The sequence below is a fragment of the Anser cygnoides genome, chromosome 1 (genome assembly GCF_040182565.1).
Source record: "Anser cygnoides isolate HZ-2024a breed goose chromosome 1, Taihu_goose_T2T_genome, whole genome shotgun sequence".
NCBI classification, from domain to species: Eukaryota; Metazoa; Chordata; class Aves; order Anseriformes; family Anatidae; genus Anser; species Anser cygnoides.
In genome coordinates, this window is record NC_089873.1 from 101,359,793 (window position 1) to 101,379,924 (window position 20,132).

The 20,132-nt window shown below is 42.0% G+C and overlaps 1 protein-coding gene across 3 annotated transcripts in view; it reads left to right on the forward strand.

The window, feature by feature from the left end:
- Window positions 1–20,128, forward strand: part of HAO2 (hydroxyacid oxidase 2) — a 48,933-nt gene extending 28,805 nt beyond the window's left edge. Inside the window, exons 6-13 of one of the 3 annotated variants that reach the window (XR_010834376.1) lie at window positions 2,375–2,528; window positions 3,313–3,464; window positions 4,288–4,571; window positions 4,924–5,139; window positions 6,902–7,060; window positions 9,130–9,199; window positions 10,549–10,681; window positions 20,065–20,128. Coding sequence is in view for 2 of the 3 variants with exons in the window: in XM_067004249.1 (XP_066860350.1) it covers window positions 2,398–2,528; window positions 3,313–3,464; window positions 4,288–4,571; window positions 4,924–5,139; window positions 6,902–7,060; window positions 9,130–9,199; window positions 9,777–9,831; window positions 13,945–14,068 (1,191 nt within the window). In the remaining variant the exon portion in view is untranslated. Of the gene's footprint in view, window positions 1–2,374; window positions 2,529–3,312; window positions 3,465–4,287; window positions 4,572–4,923; window positions 5,140–6,901; window positions 7,061–9,129; window positions 9,200–9,776; window positions 9,832–10,548; window positions 10,682–13,944; window positions 14,514–20,064 lie in introns of those variants that run through there. The other 2 variants (XM_067004249.1, XM_067004246.1) reach the window with 2 other exon arrangements.
- The last annotated feature ends 4 nt before the right edge of the window (window positions 20,129–20,132 follow it).

The following is a 20,132-nucleotide window of genomic DNA, read 5'->3' on the forward strand; positions in this document are numbered from 1 at the left end:
GGGTAGACAAAACAACACTGAAGAAGTAAGTCACACTTCCTCTTTGTCTTCAAATGATTCTCTCATCCTTAGCTCTTTGCTAGTGGGGAATGGAGTCCTAATTTTCCAGTGTATACACAGGCATCTCAGTTAGAGAGACATATCCATGTCTGCAATTTGACAGGTTGGATTTGTGTACATAACCTATGTGTTTATCTGTGTCAGAGGCGTACAACATCAGAAACGTGGGACTGGTTTTGTTGAAGCTTGAAACCCCTGTTAATCTGCTGTGGGAGGCTAATCCTGAAAACTAGGGTATTTACTTCTTCCTGTACATTTGTAGAGAAATTAGACCAAAACCACAGCTGTTTTAAAACTTTATGCTTTCATATACCTTGAAAAATACCTATTTTAATCAGACCCACAGAAGTAATTGCAACAAACAATTTAGCAAATTGATTTTGTCTGTGTTTTGTATGTTTCCTCGCAAATGGGCACAGTTTGCTAAAACATTAATTTGCATAGTTTTTAGACCTGGCTGGATCACAAGTATGTAAGTGCAGGCATTTGATAGTCAGCATTTATGTTGGTTTGATTAGACATCTGGGTCACACAATGTCACTTCTATTCCCTGAAAGATTGAGGGTAGTTCTTAGAATCATGTTTCATGTTATGGAATTTGCTTTTTGTCAGTGTTTTCTGTCCAAACTATTTGGACATAGTTTGTCTAAATTTTCTGTGGTCCTTTTTTAGTGTGTATCAGTGCTGTAGTATGCAATGCAAACACCCAGAAGATATTTGTTACAATAGAGAACTGAAGATGTGTAGAAAATATTTTGTGTTTTTCCCCAACTCTGGCCTTGACAATGGCTTGCACTAGGAATTTGGACATAGTTTTATGACATGTTCATGCCAGAGTATGTTAGATGAAGACTCTTTACTTGCTTCTGAATTTTATGGTCTTGAATTCAGACAAGTCAGTCCATAAGTAATTGTTCTGTCAGGGAACTGTCCTAAGGGACTCTCCAGTGAATGATTTTATGGGACAGCCTTTGAGGAGAATTGGTGGAATAAATAATTCAAATAGTTTTAAGATGGAATTTGTGATGGAATTAAATGACTGCTGTGTCTTAAAATAGCAGAGGACCTAAAGTATCCTCTTCAGGCTTTTGTTCATTAAGACAGAATAAAGAGAGATAAAGAGATGCAAGCTTCTTCCTACTTTTTTTGGCTGCATCTGCCAGTTTTCATTATACTAAGGCAGAAGATGAATGGCAAAATTTGCCTGAGGTCAGATGAAATATTTATTCACATTGGGTAGTCATAGCCTGATTAAGGAGTAACTGATGTTGGAAAGAAGTTCTGATTCAAGAGGAATCTCAAGAGGCAAAAGACCAGAGTCTCCCTTTAGCTCCTCTAATTCTGGTGGAGCTTCTTGAGGTCATCACACTTGCAAGATCAAGACTTGAAATTTTAGGAAATACCCAAATAAGTATCAATCGTGTAATTCATTTGTATGGGAGACAGAATATATTACAGACCAAGTTCAGCAAGCAGTTGAATCCTGATGACTTGGATGTGTTTTTACAAGTTCTTTTAAGTCTGAGGTTGGATTAGATAACCTCCAAAAGTCCCTTATTTTTGCTAACTCTGCCATGATTCTGTGACAGCTAAGCAGGGATTTATGTCATTTTGGACTTATATTTCAAAAGGAATCAGAGCAAGCTCATCACACTGCCCTTCAGACTCTAAATTTATATGAGAGGCAGCCTTGTCAATATTTTGGGACACAAGTACAGGACATTTAGGAAGCTACGTAGATAAATTAAATGTGTTCAGGGACCAGTGTCAAGTGAAGCAGTATTACCTCAAGATTACCCTGATATGAGAGCTGCCTCTGTCATGCTCTTTATTCTCCACAGGAGTGTTTTCTAAATACTGAGGTCACTGGGTATGTAGGAGTCAGCCAAACATATTGCAGACCAGCAAGTTCTACCCTCCCAGGGATGTGTCTGGCACAGCACGTCAAGTGGCAAGGAGAAGCTTGTGGCACCACACAAAAGCCCACTGTGCATGGCACAGCATATAACCATGCTTTGAATATTGCTTACAGTCACCCCTGGATATATAATGCTGTTCAGGTATCTAGCAGCTGTAAGCTATTTACCATGGTGTTGTGTGCTGTGCTGACTGCACTTTGGAGATGGAAACTGACTGGGACACTCTCAGAAAATAGTCTCAAGAACAGGGTGGGCCACCTGGACTGAGACAACATCTCAGCAACTCTTCTGCAAGGCAGAGGGGTCCAAGGTTTGCATTAAATGCCCTTAGAGTCCCTGGAAGAGAGTGACAGTTCAGGGATCTAATATCCACTCAATGTTATTCTTTTCTTCAGGGTTCCCAGAGCATCTCTCTGCAATGGCTATGGTGTGTTTGTCAGACTTTGAAGCTTATGCTAAAAAGTATTTACCCAGGATTGCTTGGGATTTCTTTGCAGCTGGAGCAGATGAGTGTAGCACCCGAGATGAAAACATCCTGGCCTATAAAAGGTAATGTAAGGAAGAAGTTGGGGGTGTTGTGCTGGAAACTTTTAAACTATATTTGTGTGCAAGTATCTGGGCTCCTAACACCTTGCCTGTTCAAGGTGGTCTCTAGCAAAATATACTTCTCTAAATGGCATATGCTGTATGCTCTGGTGTTAGCCTGAATATGGCTGAGATTGCATGGACAAGCAAATGGTATGGTATGGTATGGTATGGTATGGTATGGTATGGTATGGTATGGTATGGTACGGTACAGTACGACAAGAAAGGGGATGAGTGGCTATAATGGAATGAGATGCAATGGGTAGCACGTAGGGAACAGCAGGAAGCCTATACATAAGTAGTATGGGATTTGGGGAATGTGCTGCAGACAGTGAGGGCAGGTACAATGTACAATGAGGACAGACATGAATGGTAGAGCGGAAGACAGAGACCTGGCACTGGGCTACAAGTAGAAGTAAACTGTTGGATGGACAATAGGAGCACAGGTGATATTAAGTATGGTAAGCTGAAGTGGGAAGTGTAGAAATTAAGTATTGTGGCCAGTGAGCAGGTGTATAGGATTAGTGATAGGTGGAAGTGGCCGAACTGCTGGCTGAATGGACCTCTGAAAGCAAAAAAAAAAAAAAAAGGAATGATGAAAAGTCTCTTTATATGTTGTTTTCTTTATTGGCTTGGATTCCTGCGTTGCAATAGGCAAATGAAGACCTAGTTTCCATGCAGCTTCAAAAGCGAAAAGCCATGGGGCAACTACTATCCTGAAGGGTGTTTTATTGCTATTGCCTTGCAGAATTCATTTCCGGCCACGTATGCTGCGGGATGTATCCGTGATGGACACAAGGACTAAACTCCTGGGGACTGAAATCAGCTTTCCTGTAGGAATTGCCCCCACTGGCTTCCACCAGCTAGCATGGCCCGATGGAGAGAAAAGCACAGCCAGAGGTACTCTTCTGCTTTGCTGTTTTGTACCAAAAATCGGTTTGTGGAAAAAAAATATTTTTCCAGCTCTGCAGCAGAGAAGCCATTAGGATAATTTGAAGTGTGACTGAGCAAAGTGTTCAGGCTCAAAGAGGCAAAACTTTTGACAGCCCGTTTGTGGATGACGCATCACGTCATGTGGATAACCCACTTGGGTCTGGTGACACGGAGTGCATGGGAAGCTGTATATTGCTATACTTCTCCAGCTGCTAGTAATACCAGATCAGCCCCACGGGAGCTGCTGCAAACTTAGACAGAGACTGTAGACACCATTTCTGAGTTATACCAAAGAATCACACAGGTCCTCAATGCCATGGCATCTAGACAGGACACAAAAGTGTTTGGAGAAAAGCAGAACCTCTCTTGCCCAATCATATGTTAAACTTAGAGAGCTGACCCCCAGAAATATCTTTTTTCCTGCGTGCATTTCTGTGTACACTGAGAGCATTTGAGTGTGCATTCCTGTGAGGAAGTGGTCATGAAGATTTCAAAGAAAGATTTTCATGAAGATGAAGTTTTTAAAACACTATTTCCAAAATGAAACCAACAGTTGGTAATTTACCTGAATTTCTTCACCATGATCCTGCAACAGAGCAAGGCAAATACAGCCAGTTGTAATCCCTGAGGTGTATTTGCCAACTGGCAGAGCTCTGTGTTTGGCAGGATATACATAAAACAAGAGTTCAGGTGTTCTCTGTAAACACTGCATAAAAAATACCGTACCCATTGTCTGGTGGGACTGTTCAAGTTGACCTTTATTCTGATTATTTTTCCATACCTCCCAAAGCGGCCAATGCCATGAACACCTGCTACATTGCCAGCACGTACTCCACCTGCACGCTGGAGGAAATCTCCGCAGCTGCCCCTGGGGGCTTCCGATGGTTCCAGCTCTACATCCACCGCAACAGGGCAGTTTCTCAGCAGCTGGTCCAACGGGCTGAGGCCTTGGGCTTCCAGGCCCTCGTCCTCACCGCGGACCTGCCCTACACAGGCAAAAGACGTGATGATGTCCGTAATGGTTTCCGGCTTCCTCCCCACATGAAGCTGAAGAACTTGGAGGGAGCCTTTGAGGTTTGTAAAATGATCTCATTCTTTCATTCACTGTGCTGGTGTGCGCCACATGAGGCAGAACCCCTGGGTAACTGCTGCTGTGTCCAGGATGTATCTTCTTCCCTCCTGTTTCTGCAGCATTCTGGCTTGACCTTCTGCCAGCCTGGCTTCTGGTTTTAACATCCCAGTACAGCTTCCTTGGAGGCACTGATTTCCATCCCTGTTATTACTGTCATCCAGACATAGATGCTTTAAGGAGCTGGTGAATGTGATTGCTAGCAAGTTTAATGCATCTCCTCTAGGGCAGGAAAAGACTTCAAGTCTCTGTATTATTACAGCTTAGATGAGTTTTTTTGCTGTCCTATGGCTACAGGGAGATGACTGTTCCGAGTATGGACTGCCACCCAACAGCTTGGATCCTTCAGTCACCTGGAACGATATTTACTGGCTGCAGAGTCTGACTCGCCTACCTATTATCATCAAAGGGATCTTGACAAAAGAAGATGCAGAGCTGGCAGTGAGGCATGGAGCTCAAGGAATTATTGTGTCCAATCATGGCGGAAGACAGCTGGATGGAGGACCTGCCACTGTAAGTGAGAAAATAGATGTCCCAATAGTATCGTATGGACGTTTGTGCTACGTTTGGGTATCTGTACACGTCTTTGCATATATGCTTCTGGTAGACTTGTGTGTTTGTTGCATGGCTTGGATTGTGTGCAGATGTACTTTAGCTTTAAAATGGTAAGATGCATGCCTTGGCTTGGGCTGCCCACTCAAGTATTTTCTCAGTGTCTTGGGAGCACCGAACTCACATTGCTGAAGCAGAACTACTGGCCAGCTTATTGGAAGTTTTCTTCATTAGCTGGTGCAGTGCACACATATTCTTTGTGAACTGCAGCAAAAATAAAATGAAGCTCTGGACCAAAAATGTACAAATGAGAGTGTAATGTACTCTCATTGTTAACCTCTGCCAAAATATGCAGAAACAGTGCAGCTAGATTTAGTGAGAGATCTGCTTGCATATTCACAGACTCAAATCTAAATGGGAATTCATTGACTTTCATAAGCCTGAAGAAAGAATAACTTATCTGAAGAAAAATTCCTCCACTTTTTAATCTGTACAAAAAAATAATGGGTTGTTTAACATGTATGTATTTCACTGCTTTAATTTGATCTCAATTTTTCCAATTGTTCATAGTTTATGTCTTAATTGCATAGTATCATATTCTTATGGATTTTCTTTTCTCTGTTTTCCTCTGTAAAATAAAAATTGGCACCAGGGAATTCTCTTCTATTCTATGTCAAAGGTGACAATAATAAATAAATAAATAATTCTAAATGCTAAAGACATAATAATGGAAATGGCATCTATGTAAAGCTTCTTTACATACAGAGACAAAACAATAGGTACTTAATTCAGCTCTGCCACTCCTCTGGTACCAAACCTGGCAGAAGAGGCTATTGTCACTGCTCTTGGTGAGCTACTCCTGAAAAATTTCAGCCCAAAAATTTTCAGCCTGAAATTCTGAAAAGTTTATGACCATTTGGAAAAACCTATTTAGCGATGTTAGTTACAGCTTCTCTCCCTAAGATGATGAAAATCAAGCAAGAGAGTGTAAGAGATTGCAGAAAAGAGATCTTTGAGTTTGCTATGAAGGAGAGTTAATTAGGTCTAGTGCAATGTCATGCCACCAGTTCTACTGATCTTGGGACCAGAGCCAGCGTCTCTGCGTGGTACTGCACTGCACTACCAACCTGTCACTATGCTGTATGTTGTAGAAAAGACCTCAGGGAATCAAGAGACAGCCTGGAGGAAATGATATGTTGGCTGTACTGCATAGCAAATTAAATCTTTCATAGCTGCTTTATGGGGCTTGAGGAGGCTTTCAACAGGTGGTCACTAGGACTGCACTGAAATGTGAGTTTGGCAATTTGGACAGTAGCAAGGAGAAGTTTGACATCCTTTTTACAAACACCTATCTTTCATCATTGTCTCAAATTAAAGTATTATTTACAAGTATTATTTACAGTGAAATTTATTTTTAAAGTCTTTCAAAATTAAATCAGAAAGAAAGTGAAAATATTTCTTTTTCAGTTACCAGAAGTGCTGGAAAGAATATCAATGTTAGGAAAACATTGGAAAATAGAACTGACTACTTGGCAACTAGAGCATGGAGATGCACTGTGTTGTGCAGCTTTTGATACTGAGCTATTCGTGAGGAATTGTTTGGCTTAATTTTGAGAGTTTATGCTATTAAAGTATTGTATACCTTTCTGTTTATGTCGGTTATCTCCTCTTTGTCTTGCAATCAAAAGCTGATCCCAAGTTGTGAGTGGCTGCTTCTTTGCAGATTGATGCTCTGATTGAAGTTGTGGAGGCAGTACAAGGCAGAATGGAAGTCTATTTAGATGGTGGAATACGGAAAGGAAGTGATGTATTAAAAGCGCTGGCACTGGGAGCAAAATGTGTCTTTATTGGACGACCAGCTTTATGGGGTCTGGCTTACAAGGTGAGTAAGGAAGTTTGACTCTGTATCACAGAATCACACAATGGTTGAGGTTGGCAGGGACCTCTGGAGGCCATCTGGTTCAACCACCCTGCTCAAGCAGGGACACCCAGTGCAGGTTGCCCAGGACCATGCCCAGGTGGCTTTTGAAGATCTCCATGGTGGGAGATTCTACAATTTCTCTGGGCAATCTGTGACAGTGCTCCATCACCTGCATGGTAAAGAAATGCTTCCCAATGTTCACACAGAACCTCTTGTGTTCCAGTTTGTGCTCGCTGCTTCTTGTCCAGGCACTGGGCACCAATAAAATTAGCCTGGCTCTGTCTTCACTGCATCCTTCCTTCAGATATTTATAGACATTTGTAAGATCCTCCCTGAGCCTCCTCTTCTACAGGCTGAACCGTACCAGGGTGTGTGCTTTCTTAACACACTCTCCAAGACTCCACTGGTGTTATTTAACAGTCTCACAGAGACAGTTTTCACCAGTGAGGAATCTTAAGCATTTTTTTTTTTGGTTTTGCTGAATTTTAAGTGGAACCACCCCAAATTGAATCAAACCCAGACATTTTGTTTGATTTAAAAATAACACTGAATTTCATTATTTCAAATATGATTTTGAAACTCATAACATTGTCTTGTGGGCCCTGATTTCTTGATGTTGCAGCTTGGTGTTATAATACTGTGGGAGTCCGGACCACCACTGGTTTTGAAAATTGGAGGTGGGCTTATTTGCCACAAAAATGAGTCTGAAAATTTTATTTGCTGTCAGCTTATTCAAAAACAATACATGATTTTGATATAGCAGTTTCACAGTGGTGTTATGAATTCTTTAGAAATATATATGGAACTCTATCCTATTGATGTTTAAAACATTTTAACAAGATTGAGCACAGCACAAGTCCTGTAGGTATCCAAGCGTGCCACTTCTGTCTCAGTTCCAGTTTGCAGCTTCTTGACTCCTAGTGTATTGCAATGATGCAGAATCATGAATCAGGCCTCTGATGCAGAAGGTTAACATAAAATATTTAATATTAAAATGTAATTACACAAGTTTTTTTGTTTTTGTTTTCCTTGCTAAGGTTTTGCTTTTTAGCCTCTGGATTGGAGCTTTAAAGCTTTTCTCAAGAAGAAAAAACAATATTTTTGCGGTCTAGATATATTTTGTGTCTTTAAAATGAGACTCATAATCAGTGATGTGAGTACTATGGCTTTAAGCAAGAAAACACCTGAGTCTTGCAAGAAACCTGGAAGAGATGGCAGCACTGTTTCTTTTGCCAATAAACACAGAAAATAGGCCTATCATGAAAAGGGTGCTGCTTTGATTTGTCTGCATTTTTTCCATAATGAAAACAGGGAGAAGGATTTTTTTTTTAGTTCATCTGTGTTTTGGTATTATATATCTTAGGGTATTCCTAGATATGTGATTCAGTGGCATTACTCTAGCATACAGGAGAGGGAGGGCATGGGGAAGAAGTGACATTGTCTGCACCCAAAGCATTCTTCATTGCCAGAAATAAAAAATAAATAAAAATAATAATAATAAAAAATAAACAGAGAACATCTTTCACTATTTTACAGTAAGAGCAAAATCACATGTACATTTTATTGGATTTTGAGCTTCTTGGAGTTATTGCTTGGAGGAAAAAGAACAGTATACTATTTTTATTCAGCCCTATATCTGAGTATACTTAAGTTTTTAAAGCTTTACCATATATAAAACTCTCATTACTTCATAAAATAGTGTCAGCATTTTAAGACTTGACATTTTAAAACAAGCCCACTGGTGGAGGTTAACTGAAAACTAAAAAAAACCCTACAGCTAGAAAATGTCAGAAGTGATAAACAGCTTTGTTTTCTTTCCCTGTTCAGATGTATCACAAAAGGAAAAACATCTAAATTAATGTGTGATGAACTAAGCACATCCATCATATCATTTTAATCATTCATCTGTTTGAGAGACTGGAATTGGCACTGACTTGAGGGACTGTCCCAGCTCTCACTGTGCAAGCATCCTGCAGCATTGCTCTGTGCCAGTGCTCCTTTTACCCTGACTGCTTTCTTTGTTGGAGCAGGGTGAAGAAGGTCTTCAGGATGTTTTGAGGATTCTCCGTGACGAGTTTCGTTTGTCAATGGCCTTAGCTGGTAAGCATTTTGCAGGTGATTTGTAATTGGTGGTACAGAGGTTATGCATGTGATTGGAGCTTCATGTGCAAGCCATATGAAATCAGAAGCCTGATGGATAGGTAACAGAGAAGGAATCCATGTGAATTGTTCTTGTTCCAGTTGCTATATTTAAGGTGAATCTTTGTCTCCTGTGAAACTGCTTTGCATTTCAAGTGCCACAGCAATGAAAAATGCAAGGAGAATGTAGGTTAAAGCAAGATTTCTGACCCAATTTAAATTGAAGAAATGCAAAACTACTAAGTAGAGCTGAGCAAAAGCTGAAGTTTCTGTTCAACTGGAAACTGAACATTTTCCAATATTTTACTTAATCTTTACTAGGGTACAATAAAACTTTTTTTTTTTTTCTTTTTTTTTTTCCCCACATGAAAAGTTCTGAAAAACTGGATGCAGAATTTTTCTCTGTCTACTACAGAATACAGCTCATTGGTACGGGTTCAGATCACTGCCTTCCACATGCTTAAAAGCCTCTGTGTCTTCTCCAAGCTTTAACTGTTGTTCCTAGTCCTGTGTTTCTCACCTGTGCTCCCACCTGTAGCTGCCACGTTTGAGCAGCACTCACTGAACAGCAGATTTGCACAGTCTGGCCTCCAGTTACTTACATGAACAAGTACAGCATTCAGGTCCAGTGCAGAAGTAGTTAAACATTAACAAAGGGTCCTATCACACTTCTAATAATGTTTTAAAGACTTTCATGCTCCAGTGACTATGAACTCAGGTGGATAGCAATGCTGACTAGGAGACTGAAACTGAAATCCATTGGGGAATTTTTAATGGTCAGTTTTTTTGTGTTATTTTTTCACTAGTAAAGATTACTACAAGGGTTTTTCCAAGAGGCTCTCATGCTTTACTTGCAAAAGGGCACAGAACTTGGCAAGAGTAGCAGGTTGGGAGCTTTTTGGAAGGGCCGTGAAATTCCACTCAGATTTGGGCAAACGAAACAGTACTTGCAAATCTTCATCTCCAGTCACTTGACACACGGCGTTCTCTCAGCCCTATGTCCTTTTTGTGTACCTTTCACTTCTGCCTGAATCAGATATTTCCCCACTCAGATTGTTATAAGGATCTTTTTTTTTTTTTTTTTTTTTTTTCTGCTAGTGGCTTAACTTTTCTTGTGTGGGAAGCCTGGTGCCTAATCTCAAGGCTGAAGACGCTATTGTGTAGCAGGGCTCCAGGGTGTGAGCTGCTGAGGTGTCAACCTAGGCCCACACAGCTCACACAAGATTAGGCTTGTGGGCCGTGACTCAGAGAAGTTTCATCCACAGACCTTTCTCTCTCATCAACATGTTCAATTTCTCCATTTATTTCAGGCTGTGCCAGTGTCTCAGAAATTGGCCGGCACCTGGTTCAGTTCTCAAAGTTGTAAACAGCCTCCTGCAATGCGCTCTGAACAGAAGCAGCCAACAGCTGAGGTCCCAAAACAGACTGAAGAGAGAAAAAGAGGTGCAAATGCAAATGTTGAATGTAGACGTCTGAGAAGGCCTTCAGGAAACTCCTGAAGCAATTAGGGAAGGCTCTGTGTTAGCAACGATCACAGTTTGCCCTTTTTTTTTTTTTTTTTTTTTTTTGAGACCAATGAATTCTTTAATACTTCAGATAAATGTTACTTGCTTAAATACATGTAATTTAAACTGTTTGTTCTCTGGCATTACCTGTGTTGGGCCTTGCTCCCAAAATCTGTTATGTCTGGCAGAAAGACTTAGCGGAAAACTATGTCCCTCGCTTCTTCCACTTGGTCATCCTACCACATCAGACTGCAGCTCAAGCTACACACTTTCCTGCTCCAGGCAGTATTACGATCAATGTCTTCCATTGCCTGGGTTTGCCTGGATGAAATCATAGCAGATACAGAAAGAAAATGCATCAGCTAACAGGCACCTCAGCTCCCCTTTATGGTGGGATGAGTCTTGTCCTCTGCTTCTAAATGCAGAGAAATGAAGTCGCTAGTAACCTAAATAACCCGCTGTGCTCCCCACAGAGTGAACCTCTTCCTTCACTACATGGTTAACGTGGACTGTAAACTCATCAGAGCAGTGGTCAGGACACATGCATCTTCAGAGCATGGTGCCAGTTTGTGACAGTGCGTAAACAACTCCGCTGGTGCTGTGGTCTCTCATAACAACAACCAGGAGATTTTTCTTTTTTCCTTTTTTTTTTTTCTTTTTTTCTTTTTTCGAAATGGAAGTTTCCTTTTCTGTAGCATTCTTTCAATGACATCATCAAGTCTTTCTCCTCTCTCTCTTCATTATTCCATCTCCTTTTACCATACTGTTGGCTCTACCAGCCCCCCTTCTCCTTTATTTTTCTTCAGAAATATTTCAATCCTCATCTAGGCTATTATTTTTATGTATCCGTAGCTAACATGAGCCTTCCAGTGTCACGGACCTTTGCAGATATATGAAAAGCAGCCACAGCCTCCCTCTCCAACCTCCCCAAATAGGCTGCTACCTCCTGCTGATATCCTTATGCAACACAGACAGGAAAGATTGCTTGGGGAGGGTGTTTCTGTGGCGGTTTGGCAGCACTAAGGAGAAAACATTGACTCAGGATGGTTGTGTTCCTGCTTTTCCAGCCTGCCAGCAGCCAGCCACCTGCTCTGCTGTATCCATGCTCTCTTCCCATTCCAGTCTGGGAAGGCTCATGGGAGCACCAGAGCCACTTTCTGTGCTTCAGCCTGGAGAAGGGAGCAAGGAAGAAAGCTGCTGCCCAGAGCTGGGGGAGCCACTGGAGAGCAGAGGTGAGGCAGAGCAGGGGTAGACAGGGCAGAAGTCAGATGATGTTGGTTCACGTCCACTGGGGCTTGTTTGTGCCATAGGCTGCAGCGTGAGCAGAAGTATCCTCCTCCCAGCTGGCAGGGGGCAGCTAGCCTTGGGAGGGTAAGCAGAGCACTCTGCTTGATAAGCACCACAGCCACAGGTGGTGGGGTGTGCTCTGTGCTGGCACCACTTCAGCATTGTCTGGCTCTGTGCTCCCAGGCTGTGTTTGAAGTCGAATGCATGCATTCCCACTGGGCACTTGTGGAGGGATTTGCATGCTTCCTTTTTAGAAATAGCAGTGGAACCTATTTTTATGCTTTTTATGATCAGCTTTAGCCTCTGGAGTACCAAAAAGGTGCTTTTCACAATTTTTTGCTTATCCAAATGCTGCAGCTACGACGTAATCCACTAAAGATGTGTTTACTCTAAGCTCTTCTGCCTAGGAGGAGCTTAACAACACTTGGATTTTAATCTTTGTGTAATGCTCTCCAAGTAAAGCCATAAACAGAATTCATCTACAATGGCTGAAATTCCTGTGTGGACATTTGGTCTTTGTTATAAATGTGTTATGTAAATCAGTGGGGAATTGGGCCAGTGCAACTGGAAATAAGCTGAATCTCAGTAAAGAGTTTAAATGATTTAAATACTCAGGCTTAATCAAGTCTTTTAAAAAAGTCTAGGTAAACTACAAATGAAAACATATAATGTGTCTCTTCTTTAAAAATGCAATGTAATGTTAAAAATACCTGGCAAGAGACATGGCTTCTTGCTTTCTTTAAAGTAATTTTTAAGGTCAGACAGCCACTGCTTATATGGTACTTCAGGGCTGCACAAAATGGCTGAGGTATGCTGGGCAGCAACAGAGAACTGCCAACTTGCTGGGCACCTCCTCTGCTTAGTGCACCTTCCAGTCTTCCCATGCACACAAGACTCCATTTCTTGTACACTCACAGCTATTTTCTTCTTTCTCCCCTCTGCTAATCCCCTGGATCTGCAAGAATAGGAAGAACTGAGTCATGCAAAGCAGGACTCAGCTGGTGTGAAGATACCTGAACCCTGGAGCTGTTGTCCAAGGCTCCACCATTCAGCTGGTGCCTCTCCCTGCAGGACTCAAAGAAACCCTGTCGCCCTACTCTTTGGCATAAATAGAAGCACTCCATGTGATCCATTTTAGGAATGAATCAATTTTATGGATTAGGAATGAATCCATTTTAGGACCAGTCTTCTTCAATGTTTTCATAAACAATTTGGATATAGGACTTGAAAGTTCCTTGAGCAAGTTCACAGATTACAGCAAATTGGGTGGAGCTGATGACTCCATCAAGGGTGGTGAGGCCTTGCAGAAAGACAAATTAGAGGGTTGGGCAATCACCAACAACATGAAATTTAACAAGAGCAAGTGCCAGGTCCTGCACCTGGGAAGGGACAACCCTATATGTACAGACTGGGGGACCAGATGCTGGAGATCAGCCCCCCCAAAAAGGGATCGGGGGTTTTGGTTGACACCAAGCTGAACATGACCCAGCAGTGTGCCCTAGCAGCCAGGAGGGCCAAACATATTCTGGGGTACATTAAACACAGCAGTGCTAGCCAGTCAAGGGAAGGGATTGTTCTGCTCTATTCTGCACTGGTGCAGCCTCACCTCAAGTACTGTGTGCAGTTTTGGGTGCCACAGTATAAGAAAGACATAAAACTGTTAAAGAGTATCCAAATTAGGGCTACAAAGATGGTGAAGGGTCTGGAGGGCAAGATGTATGAGGAGCAGCTGAAGTCACTTCGTTTGTTCAGCCTGGAGAAATGAAGACTGAGGGGAGGCCTTAAGGCAGCCTACAGCTTCTTCACAAGGGGGACCAGAGGGGCAGGTGCTGATCTATTCTCTTTGGTGACCAGAAATAGGACACTAGGAAATGTCTTGAAGCTGCAACAGGGGAGGTTCTGTCTGGATATCAGGAAAATGTTCTTCACCGAGAGGGTGGTCAGGCACTGGAACAGGCTCCCCAGGGAAGTGGTCATGGCACCGAGCCTTCTGGAGTTCAAGAAGCATTTGGAGAACGCCCTCAGACACGTAGTCTGATATTTTGGGTGGTCCTTTGGGGACCCAGGAGTTGGAATTGATGATCCTTGTGGGTTCCTTCCAACTCAGGATATTCAATTTTTCTATGATACCCATACACATTGATTGTTCTGCCTGCTCCCTGGCATTCTTCTTCCTCTGCAGGGATTGGGGGCTGATGGTGAAAATAAAATGGAGATTTTGGAAATAAAAGGAGATCCTGGATTGAAAGACCCTCATATTGGAAGTAAAACCAAGATTGTTAGTTTAGTTCTTTAGTTCTGGCATTTCCAATATTTTAAATACTTCACTCATTAATAGAAATAAACTAAACTGAATTTTCTCCCTGTTCTCATGTGTAGTCTACAGCAGATTTTATACCAACAGAATCACCAGAATCTGCAATTATTTTGCTTAATATTGTGTAAAAGCAAAATAAAGTACAGTCCATACATTTTTAAATGAATATTGTTACAGTTTAAAGACAACTCAGAAAGAGTGAGCAAAGTTCTGGTCAGATCGCTAGGACTGGGACTCAGAGGACTCAGCATTTCTACTTGTTTTCTGCTACACTTTCTCCAGGTTTTTCTGAATTGTACAACCAGGGGATAAAAATGCAGAGCAGTGACGGAGTGCTGGACCTTCTACCAACCTGTTGCTCCATCTTTGTGTGGTTGTCTTCTTTAAGATACCAAGTGGAGTTCAGGGCTGTGTGTGTACTGTCCCCTGCTACCCCCTCTCCTCCAGGGCCAGGGGGATTTGAGAACTAAGCAGGTCTACCAATTATGACTGCCATTTCCTTAATGCACAAATGCAGCAATAAGAGCAATAAAGATTTTGCCAGTCAAGCTTGCGCCAGTGTCATGCCACAGTGATCAAGTACCAAAGGAGAGGGCTCTGGGTGTGCTAACTGCACTCTCCCATAGTGTTGTGCTCACCAGTATGTATCTGGAGTGACACAGAGCAGACAAAATGAGGAAAAATGCGATACCGTTAAGATTTGGGCACATACAATTCACAGCAATGAGCTTTGCAACTGGCAACTGTCATTTTGCCCATTTCCCTGGCATGGGTGAGAGGAGCCAAGCTACCAAGTGACCTTCTGCATAAGCCCTAAGGTGGCCGTAAGCAGGCAGAAAAGAGAAGCTAGCCCTGTTAGTTCATCCTGTTTAGACCTGAATTTCTCACAGAGATAAAAGTATCTGCAGTGATCTTCCAGAGGCCTTCACATGGAGGCCTTTCTCTCTGTTCCAGTAATAACAAACCTTGTGGGCAGACTTATAGCCAGGCAGATAAGACAGGAATAATAGCACATCACACCCTATGATGAACTTCAAGGCTGTACAAGAAGGGACTATGTGAACATGGTTTGTTCAGTCCTGAGAGGGCTAAATAAAGATGATGGAGGGGCTCTTACCACTGCCTTTTGCTACCCAATTGGAGGGAACACAGAAGGTGCAGCCCAACTTCTCACATGTGCACAGGAAAAGAATGAAAGACAGTGGGCACGAGCTGCAATGAGGGCAATTCCAGTTAGAAATTAGTGGAGAAAAATTCTTCATGAGGGTGGTCACACGCTGCAGTGGGACCCCAGAGGTTTAGTGAAACCTGCATCCTTCGAGCCATTCAGAGCTTGACTGTCCAAGGCCCTGAGCAACCTCATCTAAACTGACATCATTGTGAGAAGAGACCTCCAGAGGCTCCTTTCAAAGTTGTTGGGGAACATCAGCCTAAAAACAGTAAGGACAATATATCAGATCTGTACCCTTCCTTACTACGATGGAGCTGCTAAGGAAACACTTAAACATCTGTGAAAGAGGCCCCAGAAAGCATTTTCTGAGGAAAATAAAAATATTTGGTGAGTGAGCTTAAAAGAAGAGCTCACAGGGTTCCACCAGGCCGAGAGGCTATTGTACAAGCCCATTCTACAAGTTTTCCAAGACTTTGGATGTTTTCTATGATCTAGATTAAGCTTTTGCCTGTGTATACCAAAGCCACATGCCCCCTTTCTACACTCTGTCCTGCTGCTTTCTGTGTTTGATTGTTGTGAATATCTTTCATGCAAATTCAAGCAAGGTCAAATCTTCCCCAAAAGCTGTGCCCAAAGAGATTGTAAACATGTGGGTTAAGAACTAATCAAACCCTGCTGCCTTCCAACATCCCTGGAGGATGTAGCAGGGACGTGGAGTCAGGCTATTTGCAAGGGTAGTTTATCTACAAAATGGATCCAAATTAAACATTTTCCTTTGGCATATGGTGCAAATTTCTACTGCCTTTAAATATGTAATTCACTCATCAATTTCAGTTGAGGAAACACAGTTCTACCTAAAACTAAAGGGAAAAAGAGACTAAATGTTTGTTTCTAGTTAATTGCTCAGCACAATTGTCTAAGCACACGAGCAAGGAATACTAAAGTAAGTCTTTCTGATCATGAAGATCATGTAAGAAAAGTTTACAGTCACTTTCTCTCTTCTACCAAAAGAAATTGATACTACTGCAATAGGAGAGATTTTCTTTGTCAGGCTTGAATACACAAAAACATTGAGGCCTCTTAAGGTGGTGATCATCATACCTTTGTTGAAGTGTCTTAAAACTGTTCCTCACTATGAGAAGTTTTGTTTAGTCATTCAGCATACTGATCCAAAAGTTAATTATTTAAGTCTTGTTGCCCCTTGTCAATGTGTAATCAGAAGACAAAGGAAAACGTTTCCAGGGAACAGTGCCTCCCATCCTGAAGGGGAGAACCTATCTTTGGGTACATCTGTGACTCAGAGTACACCCACTTTTCCAGAACTGCCAGCATGTAGACATTTTAAGCTTACAGGCACATGATGTTAAGAAACATTCATTCTTAATAGGAGAAACACATGGATTTGTCACGTTTTTTTTTTTGGTCACGATTACTCTATGTTTAGACAGCAAAAGGTCCAGTTAAAATAATAAGCATGTCTTTGCTTTTCTCTACTTCAGTTCTCATCAGCCTGGACAACCAGGCACAATCTAGTGACCTAAAACAGACTTCTTTTTCTGCACAAAGGGACCTGTCCTTCTCTTCCTACTCCTAGATGGCTTCTTTTGCCTGATTGAGCAGTAATACATCACTTCTGTAAAAACATACTACTTTTATCCTACCTAAAACTTAGGTGTTCTGCAAAGGTTCTTGTATTTATTCATTCTAGTGCCATGATTCAGTTTGTTCTAAGTGCTGCTGGGAATTTTTCCTTCACTATTTCTCTCTTTCTGTCTTCTCATCTCCACACTTCTCAGCGCCTCTTTTTTTTTTTTTTTTCTCCTTGTGGCAAGTCTAAGAAAATGTGTTCTCCTAATACCAGCCAGCCATTTCCCAAAAGTATTTCTGTCACAGTAGGCACCAAGAAAGCTGGAGCACCAACACTGTTCCTGGGCCATCAGATTAGGAACATGGGTGTGATGGGATACAGTGGGTTGCACATGTACTAGGCTATCCGCTTAGTCCGTGTATGGCAATCCTCCAACACAAGCCAAAATTTGCAAGCAATGATTTTCTGAAATGCAACTCTTAGAGATGCAACCCATTCCTGTCCACCTCTGTATACATCAGGAAAATATCAGATCATGAAGGCCTTGTTTTATGATAAAGCCAAGGAGGACGGAGACAACATAGTTAAAAATGACTACACCCTGACACGGAGTGCAGTGTTGGCAAACTTTTTAGATGATGTTAAATTATGTTTTAGTCTGCAAATCCCAAGCCAATGCTATAGCCTTGAATTCTTTCAAGTTGTTCCTAGCGGTCAGGGGTCTGGCGTGCTCTGGCCTCACTGCTCACTGAAGCTGCTCTGGGGCGTACAGTCCTTTCCAGCATCTGCCTTCATGTGCTTCAGGCAGTACCAGAGCCACTCCGGTTTGCTGCACAGAGGAGCTGTCGTGACACCTTGCAACACCACACAGCAGCACCAAAAAGAAACTGAAGGTGAGGAAGCTCACTCCAGGTGAAATCACAGGAAAGCACCAGCAAGCACCAGTGGGTCTTAAACCGAGCAAAGTGCTGCAGTCTGGTCTCTGATATCCACAAAAGGCAGTTCAAATGAGGGCTGCTGTGTACTGATGTATGAAATTCACTCAAACCGTGTGAAGCATTTAGCCCAGTAGTACATACCTAAGAGGACTAAAGTACAGCAGCAATAAATGTCCCTACGGTCCTCTACACAGCATTCATGTTGTATCAAGTGCTGCTCCAGATAACCTCAGGCATACTAGCAGGTAAGCACGGTGTAAGAAAATGTTTTGTATTCTAAGAGGCTCTGTTGCGTTGTGTCTTTTTACAATGCATTTTATTCCGTTTCTAAATGTAAAAAGGAAGTACCATTTCTGAGAAGACCATTTCTGCAGCAGCGGGCTTATTTTTCCTTGCAAAATGCACATACTGCACAAAATTAATTTGCACCAGCTTCTGATAAGAACATACAGAGTCAAGGTCCAGTCTGAGAGGAGCCAAGGAAAGAAGCACAAATAACTTTTTTTTAAGCTTTGTGGGGGACAGAGAAGGATTTTCAAGGGCAGTGTCATTGAAACAGTTGCCAAAATTTTATCATCTGTGTCAGCCAGAAGTTCTCTTCTCCTCGAACAAAGATGGCTTTGCTTTCCTGTGGTTGTTTGAAGGTGCAGTTTTGTTCCAAAAAAGTAATGATGGGGGATGATGTTCCTATAGCTTTTCTCCAGGGCTCTCTTTAGTGATTGAACCATAGTCATGACCACAGAATAAAGCAGGGAATTTAGGGAATTTAATGCAAAAATTCAATGCAGCATTTTTAGAGATCCACTCCAGCTATGCCTGAAATCAGTGATCCTCTTTCCAGTGATCTCAGTGATTAGTTGTGCTGTTGGGCTTCTTTACAATTTCCCATAGCAGCTTTTAAGGTGGCTATCTGTTCAACATCTTGCTTCAGTCTTACTATCTATGTTTGAGAGAGAAAAAAATACAGCTCAAGTCAGGGCATTCTTCTAGGACACAAAGACCTGGGAAGGCAATGTAAATATTATGTGCTTCAAACTTATGCTAAGCCTTATCCTGCTCCCACACTAGGAAAGAGATTTGCTAGAACGGGAGTGAACCTCTAGTGAGAAATAGCCAGGTGTTTTCCTTGTATTTTGGAAGTGTAAAAAATAATGACACAGTTCACTGTAAAGCCAGCCACAGCCTTATTTTGATGAGATACTCTAACACCGGGCATTTCAGAGGTAAATCTTTCTTTCCAGCAGCTTTATTTAACCACTCTATACTTCAGAACATTTCATCACTTCAAAAGCCTCAAGTATCCTGAACAAATACAAAATCCCTTTTCTCACACAGAGTTAGAAATCCCTGCTATAATGGGGGAGCCCAGCATCAAAAAAACTAGAGAAGAGTCGCATCACCAACAGCGTAAACAGCTACTCCTGCTATTTACATTTAATGTTAATGTTCTCTCCCTTCGTATTAACATTGTGTTATACAAGCAAGCACAGCTACAGAGAATTATGAGAGTGAGGATCTACCCTCCTAGGACTTAGGACCAAATCTAACGAGGCATTCAGACCTCGCTGCATCAAGGACGTTCCTCTGACAGGGGAGGGGTGGAAGCATCACATTCATTTGTAGCAAGGGAGACGTGAGAGGGAGGGGAAGCAAAATGTCCAAGGTGGTGCAGTGCAGTATATAAATGCAAGAAAATCTCCTCCACAGTCTTCTGAATGCTAGAGGGGTGGAACCAAGAATTGAAGCAGAAATCGCTGGGGTTTGTTTAGCATTGAAGTTGATATTGAGCATTTTCAGATTTAACTTCTTCAGTTTGTAATAGTTAGTAAATAATTTTTTTCTGTGCATGGGAAAATGTGCAAGCTATTTCTGTATAGGAATAGATAGCAGAAGTTAGAAATGCTTTAAAAAATGTTGTTTAACGTAGGAGTCAGTTTGCTTTTTAATATTCTGTCTTTCTGGTGACACCTTGGGCTCTGTAAAGACTCTGGAGGTTGAGGTCCTGTGTTTGTTTTCTCAGGCAGGAGGAGAAACGGCCAGTTAAACTTCAAGGGAGAGCCATTTTGGCACTGACGAGCAACCCAGAGC